Below are 17,495 nucleotides of genomic sequence, written 5' to 3'. Positions count from 1 at the left end.
TTCCCTCCTTCCCTCCCTCCTTCCTTCTTCCTTCCATCCATCTGTTCTCCCTCCCTCCCTCCCTCCCTCCAAATCACCTCCATATTGAGCCTAGGGAGACAGATAGCTCATGAAATGACCCAAAGCATAGCCTTTTATAAATCCAGAGTTTTTGCCACGATACTTGGCCCCTTATACCCCTCTTGCGGCAGAACCTGGCGTGCCATGACTTAACACGTCTCTCACCTTCTAGTAAGTACACGTGAATTAATAATCTTCACTAAAGGAGATAGTTACATATATACACACACAAATATTCTTCTCACAATAAAAAATTAAACCTATTTTCCTACTATATTTCTTTTTTACTTCCTCTTTCTGCCTTTCTTCCATCCTTGCCTTCTCTTCTTTTGTCTGCTTCTCTTGGTGCCTAAAACCCTCAGTACGTTCACAACCGATTCACCCCAATTTCATTGGATTAAACGTCCTCAACCTGTTACATGTAAGCATTTGCATGAATAGTGCTTCTATCTTAATTTGATATTTTGCCTCCGTTGCTAATGTGGGTAGAAGGTCCTTTCCACTTTGGGGTCCTTAAAAACCTTGTAATTGGCAGCTGTTCTGAAGGCTTGGTTTGAGGAATCTGAACTAGGATTCCATAGCTGGGGGATTCAGAGTGTCCCAGATTAGACTCCTACACCCCATAAAGTAGATATTTAAGCCTGATAAAGCCCAGCCTGCCACCAGACAAAAGAAAATTTTGAGGTCAGAATATAAAAAAAGAGTAGAAACAGATTCAAGGTTATACAGGTATATGTTATATGGAAAACACAATATCTAAAATCCATTTGATAAAGAAATTATGTCAGAATAATTAGTTAACAATTTGAAAAAGTAATCAGAGCCTTTTTTAATTAAAAAAAAACTTAACATTTATTTATTATTGAGAGACAGAGAGCACGAGCAGGGGAGGGGGCAGAGAGAGAGGGAGACACAGAATCCGAAGCAGGCTCCAGGCTCCGAGCTGTCAGCACAGAGCCCGACGCGGGGCTCGAACTCACAGACCGCGAGATCATGACCTGAGCCGAAGTCGGACACTTAACCAACTGAGCCACCCAGGCACCCCGAGCCTTTTCTTTTTAAAAAAAAATTTTAGGGGTTCAGAGCCTGGAGCCTGCTTTGGATTCTGTGTCTCCCTCTCTCTGTGCCCCTCCCCCACTCATGTTCTGTCTCCCTCTAAAATAAACATTTAAAAAAATTTTTTTAAAAATGTTCATTCCTTTTTTGAGAGAGGGTAGGGGAGGGGCAGAGATAGAGGAAAACAGACTCTGAAACAGACTCCAGTCTCCCAGCCATCAGCACAGAGCTCAATGCAGGGCTCAAACCCATGAACCCTGAGATCGTGACCTGAGCCAAAAGTGGGACACTTAACTGACTGATTCACCCAGACGCCCCAATTAGAGCCTTTCCTAATACTGTATAGTAAAATGTGATGCATTGCAAAGTCAAATGCAGAAATCAAAGCCATAAAATAAGAACATTTAAGCAAATCTATTATCTGGATATGGAGGTCTTTCTCTGTATACACCAAAGATAGAATTCGTAAGAGTTTTTAAAAGGATTGCATGTAGCAATGTTAAATGCCAAAATCATTACAAACAAAATTGACCAGCAAACTAAAACCGGGGGGGGGGGGGGGTTTTAAAAAAAAAAGAACTATTTTTGGGGTTTTTTAAATAAAAAAAGCTTTTTTAAAAAAAAAAAAAGAAAAAATTTGCCAAGAATGTTATCAGGCAATTCACATAAAAAAGATATTAATAGTCAACAAGTCTTTGAAAACATGTTTGGCAGATTAAGAAATACAATGAGAATCCCCTTATTATCGAATTAACAAAGCTTTTTTCTTCTTTAATAACATCATCATCCATTGTTAATGGGGGTGTTGACCAAGAAGAAGAGGCTGTAACCAAAAATGCTTATTTGGGGGTCTTAGGAATTGTAATCCCGGAGACACAGAGGGAACCAAACTCTGTGTGCTCCACATTGTGAGCAGGGAGCAGGCTTCTAAAGGCAGAAAACATAGTTACGTAACTTGTTTTGAAGGAATCAGGACTGGTGCCGACAGAGTTAAACTGACTCCCTACTGCAGGGTTGGCTCTTCCACCAACAGATGCTGCGTTATCTCAGTTCCAGTCCAAAGTCCTGTTGTAGGAGGTGGTGGACGGGAAACTGACAAGTTGCAATTGACAGAAGTCAAAAGTCCCCGGTGTTCCAAAGGCTGAGATAGGAGATGTGCACAAGCCTCCTTCCTCAGTGTCCTCCCCACCCTGTTCTGAAAGACTCTCTCAGCAGGGCTTACCGTAATTTGGAATTTTCTTTAACAAGGGTGTAGTGAAATGGGGGCCCGCCCGTCGTCCTACTGGCAATCCAAAAGAATATATCACTTCTGGAGAAAGTAAAACATTAAATGTATAATAAAAGAGGGTTAAACAGATACTGAAACATGATGAAGTACAACGGCGCCATTAAAAATGAGAATTTATACACACACACGAAGTAACCATATGTTATCAGTAAAAAAGCAAGGCACAAAACGGTGTAAAAACGTGGTCCCATTTTTGCACATTATATTTGCTTGTTTTTCTTTCTCACACCTACTTTCTCCTCAGAATTTCCGGAAGACTTGTTAAAATAGATTTCCAATATATCCCAGACCTGCTGAACTAGAATCTTCAGGAAAGGGACCAAAGAATTGGTTGGGGTTTTTTCAGTCCCTAAGTGACTCTTGATATCAGGGAAATTGGGGAAATTGGGATCTAATCTAATCTCCCCTTTTGAGTTATATTGACACTGAGGTCCGGAGAGAGTCTCGGACCTGTCTAAAGTAACAACTAAATAGCAGAAAGAGATCTAGAATCACATGTGCTGTATTTCAGATGAACAATCCCTCCCTAGCACACCCAGCTTATTTGGACTAATATTCCCTAACTAAACTCCCATCGGCCTATTACTTCAGTCAGACAGGTAACAGAACTTGCCCTCAACTCCATTGTTTCTCATTCAGGAACCATCTCTCTTTGTTGATGGCAAATGGAAAGTTTTCTATTTCCACCGTTCCCTAGCAATATGACATTTTCAAACAGTAGCACAGAACTCTTTAAATAGAAAAGATCCATTTCTACTCTATCGTGACTCAGTAACAGCCACAGGATTCTTCTCAAACTTTCCTAAAAATGTCATCTTTGGGCTGGACTCAAGAGGAACATTTCAGCCAAGGAGGCACATTTTCCACTCTGTCAGGAATGAACGAGCATTGGGGTTGGAAAGTGAAGTGTTTTGCAGTCCTCAGAAAAGCAATACTTCTCGCCAAAACCATAGCAACAACTCTGTGAGATGCCGTCAGAGTGTGGGGCCATTCAGGAGCTTCGTCCCAGTCAGAGACTCGGCTGGGACGGTCACCTGTGTCGGTTAGACTAGTCACCCAGCTGCCTGTTGGCTCGAGAAAGACAATGGTACCCCGCACGACTGTTGCTATAGAGATGCTGCGGGCAGTGCTGTTGAGCTGAGGGTCCCTCGTGTTGAGATACCTAGGTGACAGGTGGCATGAGGTGTGTGCCTTATGTCACGGCAGCCTCTCCTTCTTCCTTTGAAAGGAACCCCCCCCCCCCGGATGGGGAAATACACGAAAACACAAGAGAGAACATGGTTCCATCTGGAATTTGCACCCGTGAGTCCAAAGTCACGGGTCTCAAATGTGCTTCTCTCCCTTCATAACTTGATGGCCTTGGATGAGTTATTTGCACCCTCTGGGCCTTATGAGCCACAACATGGGATAATCATTTCTAGTCCTACAGGATTAGTGGGGGGTTTTGACGAGATGGTGTCTGTGAAAGCTTTTGTTCCAGACACTGGCCCTTTACGGTCCACGCCAGCCAGGGAGAGAAAGGACCGCTCTGTGATGAGTTCATGACCCAGCTTCGTGGGTTCAGTCCTTCCTCTCTCCCCTGCTGTTCCCACCTCCCTCAATGGATGGTGGAACCCCTGTATCTTCAGTGCCCTCTTCGTGTGAGATTCCTACACACTCCTCCTTCCCAATTTGTACCACCTCCCCGCAGAGCCTGGAGCCCTGGCATGGCCAGTGTTTAAGGCAGCACGATTTCGTCAAGTTATACATTATCGTTCCCACCGCAGGCAGCTCCCTTTTCTCCTCAGATTCTGGGACCAGAACCACACGGATGGGCTTTCTCCTGAAGCTACCATTATCAATTTAACCCAGAAAGGTATTGGACAGCATTGTATAGTTCAGGAAGTGGTTAACTCATTACCTCCGTCTCAACAACCCCATGCAGGTGGTTATTATGATTTACTATTGATACTAATATTGCTGCATCCAGATGATGAGGGTAGGAATTGTAGACACAGTGACTTGTCTGAGGTCACACAGCGCGGCAGAGTCAAGGTCGAGTCTCTGTTTTCTGTTCCAGCTCCCTCGTTCTGTCATGCTGTCTCTCCCCTGCACACCCAGGAGGGTCTGCCCTGCAGCCCTAGGTGTGTGGCAGGGGTAGCTGCCTATGGGATAAGAGAAATGTCCTAATGTCCATCCATCCTGATATTCCCTGCCTCTTCTTCCTGAAACCCTCACAAGACCTGGTCCTTAATCTCCTGGGCACAAGCAAGTGACGTGTTCGTGGTGTATAAAGATATTCTCCCATTCTTGAATCAGGTGCCCAGTGCCAGCTGTATGTATAGCCAACTGGTGCCGTGCTATCCTTGATCCAGAAGTTTCTATACATTCTTTAATCATCATTAAACAGGAGGGCTGTTTCTCTGGCTGGTGTTTACGTTTAATGACTACAGAATGTTAAAAGAATATACTCTCCTTTAGGGGCAGTAGGTGTTTGGGGTATTAGTAGAACTTGCTAGTCTGGTCCTGAAGTTTATCTGGGGGGAAAAACAGGCTAGGGTAGTCACAACATATTTATTTTTAAAGGATAATAGAGGGACGCCTGGGTGGCTCAGTCGGGGAAGCGTCCAACTTCAGCTCGGGTCATGGTCTCATGGTTTGTGAGTTCGAGCCCCGTGTCGGGCTCTGTGCTGACAGCTCGGAGCCTGGAGCCTGCTTTGGGTTGTTTCTTTCTCTCTCCCTCTCCCTCTCCCTCTCCCTCTCCCTCTCCCTCCCTCCCTCTCTCTCCCTTACCTGCTTGTGCTCTCTCTCTTGCTCTCTCTCTCAAAAATAAACATTTAAAAAATTTTTAATTAAAAAAAAAAGGATAATAGAAGATTCTTTGTATCAGACATGAACGTCTATCTTAAGAGTAGAGTAACTTAACTAGTGCAGTACTGGAGACAAGAATAGCCAGACAGATGAGGAAATCACAATTGAGAGCCCAGGACTTCTGAGTAAAAGAAGCAACTTGAGTGCGAACTTACGACACCCAATTCCGATAAGGACCAAAAGAATGCAAAAAAAAAAAAAAAAAATGGGGTCGTGGAAGCTGTAAAAGATTGATACCCAAATGCCAGAACCATAAGAGAACATACTGAGGTGCCATGGAAAAGACAGCAAGAATCTACCTCACCCTTCAAAGATAACCATATGGCCTCAAAGGAAGTGGAAAACCCCATGAAAACCTGTAACCTGTAGGTGTTTAGAACCGAGAGGGGGGAGGGGAGGCTCGGGCCAAAAAGCAACCCTCTGCTTAAGAGTATTTTTAGCTACGGTGGATCAGTGGAGGTTTGCCAAGAGCTCTGGGGACACAAAAGGCTCCAGCCAGCTGAAAGAGGTGGGGGGGGGGACCTCTCAGGGAGACACATACAGGCAGTTCAGGAAGGAGGCCAGTGCTGACCGAGGACAGCTGTGCCCACAGGGGAAGCCCACTTCACCGAGCACAGGGTTCCTGCCCGAAGCATCGGGACTCCCCCATGTGCGGGGTGGGGAAGCAGCCACAAAAAGGGAGGGGGCCGTTCAGTACCCCCTCTGGCCATTCTCTTTCAGCTCAAGCTGGCCGCCAGGCCTCCAGCCTCAGTGGAGAGAAGGATTGCAACGTGATCAGAGCAGCCAAGGGCAGCGGGCAGTGGGCAAACAGCCACGCTTCACTAGCGAGAAGAGAATCAGAACAACCTTACAGGAGAGCTGTTTGCCTTCACGGACCACAAGCCTGCAAATTTGACATTTGCCCGTACCCAAACACTTTCGCTTCCAGGAGTGTATCGTAAAGTAATATTGGAAAAATAAATAATAGGAAGGAAGGAAGGAAGGAAGGAAGGAAAAAGAAAGGAAGGAAGGAAAAAGAAAGGAAGAAAAAGAAGGGAAGGAAGGAAAAAGAAAGAAGGAAGGAAAAAGAAGGAAAGAAAAAGAAGAAAAAGGAAAGAAAGAAAAGAAAGAAAGAAAGAAAAGAAAGAATGAATGAATATTGAGGATGTGGTCCAAAATTAACCACAAAGAACACCCACTGTTGTAAAATACTAGAAACAAACTAAATATCCAATTGCCTATAAGCGTTTGGTTTGATCACGTACAGAGTAACCAAAAAATGAAATGTGCAGTTATCAAAATAGTATCTTTTGAAGGGTATTAAATGATATGGGAATATCTGTGATGCAATACTAATAAAAATCAGTTAGAGAAGGAAAATTTAGGTAAAAGGACCCCATGGACGTGAATTAGACATGAATAATGGTTCTAGCTCAGGAATAGGTGTGTGTGTGTGTGTGTGTGTGTATATATATATATATATATATATATATATATATATATATACTGAACACATATTGATTTTGCTTCCCAGTCTTTTCTCCCTTTGTAGTACATTCTAAGAACTGTTGAGTTCATCTCCTCACTTATGAAATCATCTTTAACTATGTTCGTTCCAATATTCAACCACCCAATTGACTTTATCTTTTTTCTTTATTTAAGTTTATTTATTTTGAGAGAGTGGGGGAGGGACAGAGAGAGAGAGAGAGAGAGAGAGAGAGAGAGAGAGAATATCCCAAGCAGGCTCCTTGCTGTCAGCGCAGAGCCCAATGCAGGGCTCGATGTCTTGAACCTCGAGATCCTGACCTGATCAGATGCTTAACCAACTGAGCCACCCAAGTGCCCCCATTTGAGTTAATCTTAATGAACTATATTCTTATTTGATTTTTGGTTTATTTTCGTGATTTAATTTTTTTATTGTAGCACATATGCAGTATAAAATTTACTATCTTCGCCGTTTTTAAGTGCACAGTTCAGCGGCATTTGGAACATTCGCCTGTTATGCCACCATCACCACCACCTGTCTCCAGAACTCTTTCTTATATTGCAAAACTGAAAAACTCCACACCTATTAAACACTAATTTCCAATTTCTTCCTCCCGCCCTCCCCCACCATCCCCTGGAAATCACCATTCTGTCTTTATGGATTTGACAACTCTAGGTACCTCCTACATTATTTGTCCTTGGGTGATTGGCTTAATGTCCTTGGGTGACTGGCTTAACGTCCTTGGGTGACCGGCTTAATGTCCTTGGGTGACTGGCTCAGCATAACGTCCTCAAGTTTCATCCGTGCTTCAGCATGTGCCAGAAGTTCCTCCCTTTTTAAGGCTGACTAATACTGTAGTGTATGTGTATACAACGCAATGTTTGTCTGCTCATCTGTTGATGGACACTTGGGTTGCTCCCATCTCTTGGTTATCATGAAAAATGTTGCTATGAACATGAGTGTACAAGTTATCTCTTCAAGTTGCTGTTTTTACTTCTTTTGGATATATACTCTGAAGCAGGGTTGCTGGATTGTATGGTAATTCTATTTTTAATTTCCTGAGGAAATGCCATACTGTTTTCCATAGGGGCTGCAGCATTATACATTCCTAAGAGCAGTGCGCATGTTTCCAATTTCTCCACAGTCTTGCCAACACTTGTTATTTTCTGTGTGTGTGTGTGTGTGTGTGTGTGTGTGTGTAGTTTGGTTTGTTTTTTTTTTTTTTTATCGTGGCCATCCTAACGGGTGTGAGATGGTGATTATTTTATTTTATTATTTTGAGAGAGAGAAAAAGAGAGCACATGAGCTGGGAAGGGGCAGGGAGAGAGGGGGAGAGAGAGAATCCCAAGCAGGCTCCATACTGTCAGCGCAGAGCCTGATGCAGGGCTCGATCCCATGAGCCGTGAGATCATGACCTAAGTCAAAATCAAGAGTCCGATGCTCAACAGACTGAGCCCAGGTGCCCCTATTTTATTTTTAACTAATGAAAATTCTTTTGCCTATTGCTGAGAACGACCCGTTTTCGTTTGTTCACATTGTCTCCTGGAGTATGTGTTCTTTTCTTATATGTTTAGAGTCTTCCTTTTGGGGTGGAGACATTGCTCCCAGGTTAGGCGATTGTTGATCACACCCTCATGTTGTACCCTTGTAGAGACCTGTTAGACTATGTGATGCACAGGTGAGCACAGCCTGGAGAGAAGAGATATGTGCTGACACGTGTGCTTTGATCTGATATCAGGGATTGGGGGAGAGGCACAGGATGGCCAGTAGCTGATTTCAGGGAGCAAAGGATAACTGACCCTCTTGGGTAATGCCAACAATCCGGAGCTCACTCCTGTGTCTCCCAAGATGCCTTATTTGCCACTCCTGGAGACTGGCAGTCCCCTCCCATAACCAGGTCCAACGTGGGGAGGGCCAATGTGGGGAAAAGTACAGGATATGGTGGAGACTGGCCTTGCCCTTTGGTACCCCTTCTAGCAGCCCTATTAGAGGGAGCCTACTACACCTTCCTGTTCCTGGGCAAAGAGGATTCTTGGCAAGACTTTCCATCACTGACATGCGTGTGTCTTACCATGTGCTTTTCCAGTCCAGTCCCGTATTCTGTTTATCTCCCATAGATTACTTACACTGTCAATCCACTGAGGTGTCCCCTGTGTCTTTTCTACTGCAGATAAAGATTTTTAAAGCTACCATTTCTGTTATTTATAACCATTCTGTTATAGGAACCAGGTGTGTGCCTGTTCTGTCTTCTTGAGACAGAAAACATTTACTACTTTTGCTGCTAAAGAAGAGAGAGAGATAGGAAGTATAAATTCATACAAATTAGCATTTAGCACCTAGAAACAGATCATAGCTTATATTAGCACTGGAGTAAATGACAAAGGTGACATTACAAATCAGTGCACAAAGGAACGTTCTATAATAAATCGCTGATGTACATAGTTTGCCAACTCTTTGGAGTAAATTAAAATCCTAGCCTGGCCTCAAATCCTGCATCCGATTCCATGTGTGGGGATCTCATAATCAAAGGCAAGGTGTGTAAATGCATTTGGTAGGTGTTGGGTTCAGGTAGAAACAGACTGAGCTGGAGGAGAAAGTTTGGGTGGGGAATAGTGCTGGTGGAGAAGATCTGAAACGCCAGAATCAGGAGCCACTGAAGATACCGCGCAAAAAAATCCTATGAAAATAGAGTCTTAGGGAAATTAGTCTAGTAATGCACGTAAGGCACACCGAAAGAAGAGACTCTACTAACTAGAAAAGATATGGGATGATCTAGTCTAGATGGGAGTTGATGGTGCCTAACTTTTGGAAGTCCCAGAGACTTCCTAAAATCTGATAGAAGTCACAGGCCACTCCACAAAAATATGCATAGGCACACACACTGCATGCAGTTTCAGGAAATTAACAAGGCCCCTGGGGGAAGAAGGTTATCCCAAAAGGTTGGTGCTCAGAGAAGGCAAAATAAAGTAGGAATAAAAAAAAGGAATAAAAAGATTGCGTATTCGGGAAGAACTCAAAACATTGAGTTTATTTCACCCCCTAGGAAGTTATGGCTTTGAGGGGTGTAACTATGTGTCCCATTCACCATTATGCCAATAACAAGCAACGCCTCTCACACAACCAGATAGTTATTGACACGTTGGAGGAACATAATGAATAATGCCTTTGATCTTGTAAATGTGGAAATCTGCAGATGATTAACCAAAAGGCAAGAAGTATGGAAATGAGTTATGGAAATAGCACAATGATTTCTCCATATTAGATACCCAAAACTAATGGTGTCCCAAATTAATTAAGCCCTTTACTGGCTCCCTTTAACGTTACTCTTTATCGATTTGTGATGTAATTTTTAGTCCTATTTTCTTCTTCTTTTTAATGTTTATTTATTTATTTTGAGAAAGAGAGCACGAGAGGGACAGAGAGGGAGAATCCCAAAAAGGCTCTGCACTGTCCTTGTGGAGCCCGAAACAGGGCTTGAACCCACTAACCACGACATCATGACCTGAACAGAAACCAAGAGTCGAACGCTCAACCGACTGAGCTACCCAGGTGCCCCTATTCCTGTTTTCTTTTTATCTTTCCTTTCCTCTGGTAATGTATCCCTCTTTTTTTAGGAATTCTGATAAAAAGGTTTTTGTGGCTACTTATTTGAAGACAATACCCCAAGTCAGCCTTGACTCCTTAGCCTTTCTCCAGCCCCATATTTCAATGGCCTGTCAGGCACATTATTTAAAATTTACCAGGACTCCTAAAATTCAGATTGTATAAAATGAAACTAATCATTTTCCAGACTTCTTTGTCAACCTATCATAATTTATGCATACTCTCAAAACCCTAGATTTTCAAATTTCTGGGCTAGTGGGGCTTAAATTTTGGATGCCTTGGCCCCCTTTGGGAACCTGGCAAGTGCTATGGACCCACTCCCAGGAAAAATTAAATACGTGCAAACATAGTTACTGGTAACATCAGGGAATTCTTGAATTTCCGACAGCATATCTAAACATCCCAGACTAACAAGCCCTTTGAGAGATAGTAATACACATTTCTCTCCTCCCTTCCATCGCTAGATTTTTCCAGTTCTTTCTGTTCAATTTTTTTTTCATTTTTTTCTCTCATTTCCATTTCTACTGTCTTCATCTGGCTCAATCTAAGTCAAAATAGCTTAATGTCTAGAGCACCCAAACAGCCTTCAAAATGGCTGATTCTAACAACAGAAGATCTCTGTCAACGTTTTCCATTTGCTGAATTAAGATCTGTGGTGTTGAAATATAAGTGAATACTCTTATCTTACTCTGATGTTATATGTAGAAGGTGAAAGTTATTTGATGGAGAACTTGGAAAACAAGTGGTTGCGATCACAACATCTTGATTAAATTTACCAGTAAAACCATCTGGGCCTGGGATTTTGTAAGGGGATAAGTTCTTAACAATCAATGCAATTTAGTTATACAACACTATTCAGATTTATGTTTCTTCTTGTATTTTGATAAGTTGTAGCTTTCAAGAAGTTGTTCCATTTTATTTTTTTTTAACGTTTTATTTTATTTTTGAGACAGAGAGAGACAGAGCATGAACGGGGCAGGGTCAGAGAGAGGGAGACACAGAATCTGAAATGGGCTCCAGGCTCTGAGCTGTCAGCACAGAGCCCGACGCGGGGCTTGAACTCACGGACCGCAAGATCATGACCTGAGCCGAAGTCGGCCGCTTAACTGACTGAGCCACCCACGCGCCCCAAGAAGTTATTCCATTTTAAAAAGTTGTCAGGGCGCCTGGGTGGCTCAATTGGTTAAGTGTCCGACTTCAGCCCAGGTCACAATCTCATGGTCAATGAGTTCGAGCCCAGTGGGGCTCTGTGCTGACAGCTCAGAGCCTGGAGCCTGTTTTGGATTCTGTGTCTCCCTCTCTCTCTGCCCCTCCCCTGCTTGTGTTCTGTCTCTCTCTGTCTCTCAAAAAATGAATAAACATTTAAAAAATGTTTTTTAAGTTGTCAAATATATTGGCACAAAAATTCTCTTTTTAGAATCTTTTTTAAGTTTATTTATTTTGAGAGAGTGCGTGCAAGTAGGGGAGGGAACGAAACAGAGGGAGAGAGAGAGAATCCCAAGCAGGCTCTGCACTGTCAGCACAGATCCCAATGTGGGGCTCAAACTCAGGAACCTGGAGATCATGACCTGAGCCAAAGTCAGATGCTTAGCCAACTGAGCCACCCAGGTGACCCCCCAAATTTTTTTAATGTTTATTGATTTTTGAGAGACCATGAGCAGAGGAAGGGCAGAGAGAGAGGGGGACAGAGGATCCAAAGCAGGCTCCGAGCTGTCAGCACAGAGTCCAACGTGGGGCTCGAACTCACGAACTGTGAGATAATGACCTGAGCTGAAGTCGGACGCTCAACCGACTAAGCCACCCAGGTGCCCCATCACAAAATCGTTAATGATATTCTTCTATTTTCCTTTTTAATCCTTTAGTATCCTTTTAGGTCTGTAGTGATAACCCATCTTTTTTATTCCTGATATTGGTAAAATGTATTCTTTCTCTCTTTTTTACGGATGAATCTAGCTAGGGGTTTTTCCAATTTTGTTGGTCTTTGCAAAGAATCAACTTTTGGCTTAGTTGATTTTCTATGTTCTTGTCTGGTTTCTATTTTGCTGCTCCAATACTTTCTTCCTTTCAATTACCTTGAACGTTCTTTTAGCTTATTAGGTAGTATCTTAGGTCATTTATCTTAAATCTTTCTTCTTGTCTAACATAAGCACTTAAAACTCTTAAATTTCCCTCGAAGCACTGTGTTAGCTGTATCCCATAAATTGTATATTGTATAGGTATCATCATTCAATTAAAAATGTTTCCAATTTCCCTTGTGATTTCTTCTTTCATCTATGAATTACTTAGAAGTATGCTGCCAAATATTTTCCTAAGTAGCATATTGCTTTTGATTTCTGACTAATTCCAATGTGATCAGAGAACATACTCTATATGAGTTTAAACTTTTAAAAAAGTTTATTGAGACTTGTTTTGTGGCCTAGTCTATCTTGGTGAATGTACCATGTGAACCTTAAAAGAATGTTAAATTTAGGGGCACCTGGGTGGCTCAGTGGGTTAAGCGACTGACTGTTGGTTTTGGCTCAGGTCGCGATCTTGCGGTTCATGGGTTCCAGCCCCGCATCAGACTCCACGCTGACAGTGCAGAGCCTGCTTGTAATCTCTCTCTCCCTCTCTCTCTGTCCCTCTAAATAAATAAATAAATAAATAAATAAATAAATATAAATAAATAAATAAATAAACTTTAAGTTATTGAACACCGTGCTCTATAAATACCAATTAAGTCAAGATGATTGATAATTGTTCAAATCTCAATGTCATCAGTGATTTTTTTTAAATCTATTCTATAAAATGTTGAGAGGGGGACCCTAAAATATCCTACTATGATTTTGAAATTGTCTATTTATCCCTCTAATAATGTCAGTTTTTACTTCATTTGAGGATTTTATTAGATGTTTATCCATTTTTTTTTAATGTTTATTTTTTTTTTGAGAGAGAGAGAGAGAGAGGCAGAGTGTGAGTTGGGGAGGGGCAGAGAGAGAGAGGGAGACACAGAATCTGAAGCAGGCTCCAGGCTCTGAGCTGTCTGCACAGAGCCCGATGCAAGGTCGAACTCACAAACTGTGAGATCATGACCTGAGCCAAAGTCAGACACTTAACCGACTGAGCCACTCAGGTGCCCCTGATGCCTATCCATTTATAGTGGCTAGGTCTTCGGATGAATTGTCCCTTTTATGATTATAAAATGTCCCTTCTTTATCTCTGATAATACTCCTTGACTTGAAGTCTTTTTTTTATCTGATATTGATACAGCCTGTGTATCATTTTTTTAAAATGTCTATTTATTTTGAGAGAGAGAGAGAGCGCACATACAAGTGGGAGAGGGGCAAAGAGAGAGGGAGGAGAGAATCCCAAGCAGACTCTATGCTGCCAGCACAGAGCCCAACGTGGGGCTCAATCCCACTAACCATGAGATCAAGACATGAGCCAAAATCAAGAGTCAGATGCTTGACCCACTGAGCCACCCAGGCACCCCTAACCTGTCTAGCTTTCTTTTTTTTTTAATTTTTTTAACATTATTATTATTGAGAGACAGCATGAGCATGGGAAGGGCAGAGAGAAGAAGAGACCCAGAATCTGAAGCAGGCTTCAGGCTCTGAGCTGTCAGCACAGAGCCTGATGCGGGGCTCGAACTCACAAACCATGATCCCGATGCAGGGCTCTAATTCACAAACTGTGAGATCATGACCTGAGCCAAAGTTGGATGCTTAACCTACTAAGCCACCCAGGTGCCCCTCTTTTTTCTTTTTTTAAATGTTTATTTACTCTTTTTTTTTTTTTTTTTTTTGAGAGAGAGAGAGAGCGAGCGAGCACACTAGCAGGGCAGGGGCATAGAGAGGGAGACACAGAATCTGAAGCAGGCTTCAGGCTCCAAGCTGTCAGCACAGAGACCAAAACGGGACTTGAACACATGAAACCAACCATGAGATCATGACCTGAGCCAAAGTAAGACACTTAACCAACTGAGCCATCCAGGCGCCCCTCCTTAAGCATTTCTTGTAGCAAAATCTGCTGGCAACAAATGACCTTTTCCTTTACCTGAACACATCTTTATTTTACCTTCATTTCTAGAGGACATTTTCTCTTTGGAGTTGACATTTGTTTTCTGTTTTGCATTTTGTTTTTGTTTTATCTTCTGGCCTCCATAGTTTCTGATGAGAATCGGTGTTTCCCTTTATATAATGTGTTGGTTTTCCCTAGATACTTTTAAGATTTCCTCTTTCTTAGGTTTTCAGCCATTGGATTGTGATGTGTCTAAGTGTGGTTTTCTGTGAATATGGCTGGTGTGGGGTTTGTTGACTTTTTTGGAATCTGTGAATTTATGTCTTTCATGAAATTTGGGATGTTTGGGCTATTAGTTATTTCTCTGCACTCTTTCTGGGACTCTAATTAACTGATGTTAGATTTTTTGATATTGTTGCACAGATCCGTGGGGCTATCTGTATGTCCGTTTTTTTCCCATCATTTTTCTCTCTCTTCGTAAGTTTGGTCTATTTTCAAGTTTACTGATTCATTCCTCTGATATTTATTCTTTTATTAATAAGCTCATCCATGGATTTATTATTATTAGAGTATATTTATATTTATTAGCATTTACTATTATTATTATTTAGAGTATAGATATCCTACCATTACGTTTTAATTTTTATTTGGTTTCTTTTTATGTGGCTATTTTGCTGCTGAGATATCCTGTCATTCCATTCATTTCAAGCATGTTTTCTTTTACTTCATTGAACATAGTTGAAAATAACTACTTTAAAGTACTTGTAGGATAATTCCAACATGTGGGTCGTCTCAAGGCTAGCATCAGCTAATGGTCTTTTCTATTTAAAATGAGTCACATTTTCCTGGTTCCTTGTGTGTAAAGTAATTTTGGATTGTATTCTGGACGTTCTGTCTTGTATTACATAAACCCTTGAGTTCTTTCACAATCCTCTGGAGACTGGTGATTTCTTTCTGTTTGGTTTGAGCACAAAATTAACCCTGAATATTCGAGCGTTAAGTCCTTTTTTGCCTGTGTGCACAGAGGTTCAAGTTTCACTTTGATTTTAAACCTTTGCCGTGCTGCTTTGAGTCTGCCCCATGGAAACTTCATTAAAGGACCAGATTGAAACTTGTGAGGGTCCATACACATAGTCAAGGGATCCCTCCCTTTTCCAGCTCTCTCCCGTACATGGTGTCTTCCTCAATCTATGGTGCTCAGCCATGGTTGTCTGCTTTCCTTTCCCTGAGTCCTCGGGCCAGAAAGATGAGTAGGTTTTCTGTGAGAGTTTTAGTTGCTTTTGACCTGCTACTTCATGACTCCAGGTCACTCTCAGTTGTCCCCCAAGTAGGAAGCTCACCCCCATGGAAGTCACCTCTCCCAAGTTTCAACTTCCCTCTATACCCTACATGATTTTGTTTCCTATTCAGAATCCCCAGGTGGTTATTTCTCATATTTTGTTCAGAGCTTACAGTTTTTATTGGTGGGAGGGTTGTTCCGAAGGAGGGCTTAAATAACAAAGTCTCGTATCGTTTTCATTTACCTGCAAAGTAACATAATTTTGTCTTCTTTATTGTCCAGTCCTAACTCCGAGTCAGATGAGGCTATTCAATGAAACACAGTCTAGCAACTGAAAGTAATTAAAACTAATTCAACAGCATCGATCTCTCTCGAAGAAGGTTGATGATCCAATTCAAAACCATGACAGCACTTTAAAAAATCATCTTTCCCCATTACGCTGACATTCAGGAGATCTTGTGACTACATTTTCTCTGAAGCCTCACTCTGAGATACTAAATAAACTTGAAAGTCAGTCCACATAGCCTTCCTGTTTTTGATCTTGTCTCCATTCTCATTTTCTCTTCCTCAAACAGTTCTCTCCTTCTCTCTTTTCATTACATGTTGATTAGACCAGTCCCTCTTTTTTACAAACTGTTGCTCTTTCTATCCTTATTCTGAGCCACTCAAACCCAGGAGCCAAGATGGTAAACTTAGAGTCTCCCTGAGAAAATGGACTCTCCATGAGGGAGAGGCCAAGTGTCCAAAGGTAGAATTTTTCAGGGGGAGAGGGGGGAGAGCAGAGGAGAAAATCACAAATGCTACACTCACAATTTTACATATAGTCTTTTTTTTTTTTTTTTTTTTTTTTTTTTTACTATTTACATGTATATTGTGTGTGATATATATAATCTATTTGCGCTATGGATAGCAACATAAATGTTTATAATACAAAGTTTGGACAGTTTACAGTGTTTTATTTCTTCTAAGCAAAGCATGACTCTAATAGCCTATCTTTGAAATTCCAAATGGATCCCAGATGCACATAATACCACTGTTTATTGATGAACTATTGTGTGCCAAGCACTCGGCTAAGCAACTTGCGTTTATTGCTTATCGGACTTTATAGCAACACCTTCAGGAACACATCGTTCCCATTTACAGATGAGGAAAGTGAGTATCAGAAAGGGTAAGCAGCTTGCCCAGGATTACCTGCCTTTTGAAGGCGCTAGAGATGAGATTTGAACCCATATGAGACCCCAAGGCCTACGCTTTCTTCACGCTGGCTCCCTTTCGAAAGCATAGGCAAATTCCCAGCAGAACTGGGTGGTGTTTATCCCCCCAAGTGGCTAATAAGGAGGAGCGAGTGAGCCTAGGGCTGTGAGAACAACATTCACTTCAAAGAGGGCACGGGTGTTCCAGCCCTAGCTTGTCACAGACTTCCTGCAAATCCCTGCAACCCGCTTGGCATCTCTCAGTTTTTTCTTTCTCCACGTCTGCCACAGAAACACAAACGTAGTTGACACAAACGTTCGAGACTGGTCTAAAAATGAAATGAGAAGAGCTGGGCAAAAATTACAATGTGAATATAAATGACTATAATCACACGCGGCCCAACTTACAAACGAACACTTTGTTTTCTAAGTTTTGCAGTTACGACTTCAACAGAGAAGGACCCAGGAACAACTTGCTAACCAAGGCATAACACCACGTGAGTAGCCCTATCTCTTGTTCGCTGACCTGTTACTATGGGGGCGTACAATTTGGGAGCTGGAAAGCACCTCAGAGGTCCTTGAACCTAAGCCAACACATGGGTCTCCCCAGATCCTCATAGACGCTATGTCTGCAGAAACTCCAGACCTTGGATGCTTTGCCCCAGACACTACTCACCTACAAGGGCTTCCCTTTAATGCTAT

General features: G+C 42.1%; 1 protein-coding gene across 1 annotated transcript in view; it reads left to right on the top strand.

Moving 5' to 3' along the window:
* The window catches only part of MYOCD (myocardin), a 108,494-nt gene that overhangs the window by 25,871 nt on the left and 65,128 nt on the right, over positions 1–17,495 (top strand). Inside the window, exon 2 of the mRNA XM_049638086.1 lies at positions 17,225–17,290. Coding sequence (XP_049494043.1) covers positions 17,225–17,290 — 66 coding nt within the window. The remainder of the gene's footprint in view (positions 1–17,224; positions 17,291–17,495) is intronic.

The sequence above is a fragment of the Panthera uncia genome, chromosome E1 (assembly GCF_023721935.1).
Source record: "Panthera uncia isolate 11264 chromosome E1, Puncia_PCG_1.0, whole genome shotgun sequence".
Classification (NCBI taxonomy): Eukaryota; Metazoa; Chordata; class Mammalia; order Carnivora; family Felidae; genus Panthera; species Panthera uncia.
Note: the sequence above shows the minus strand (reverse complement) of the source record. Positions and strands in the feature narration are given on the sequence as shown.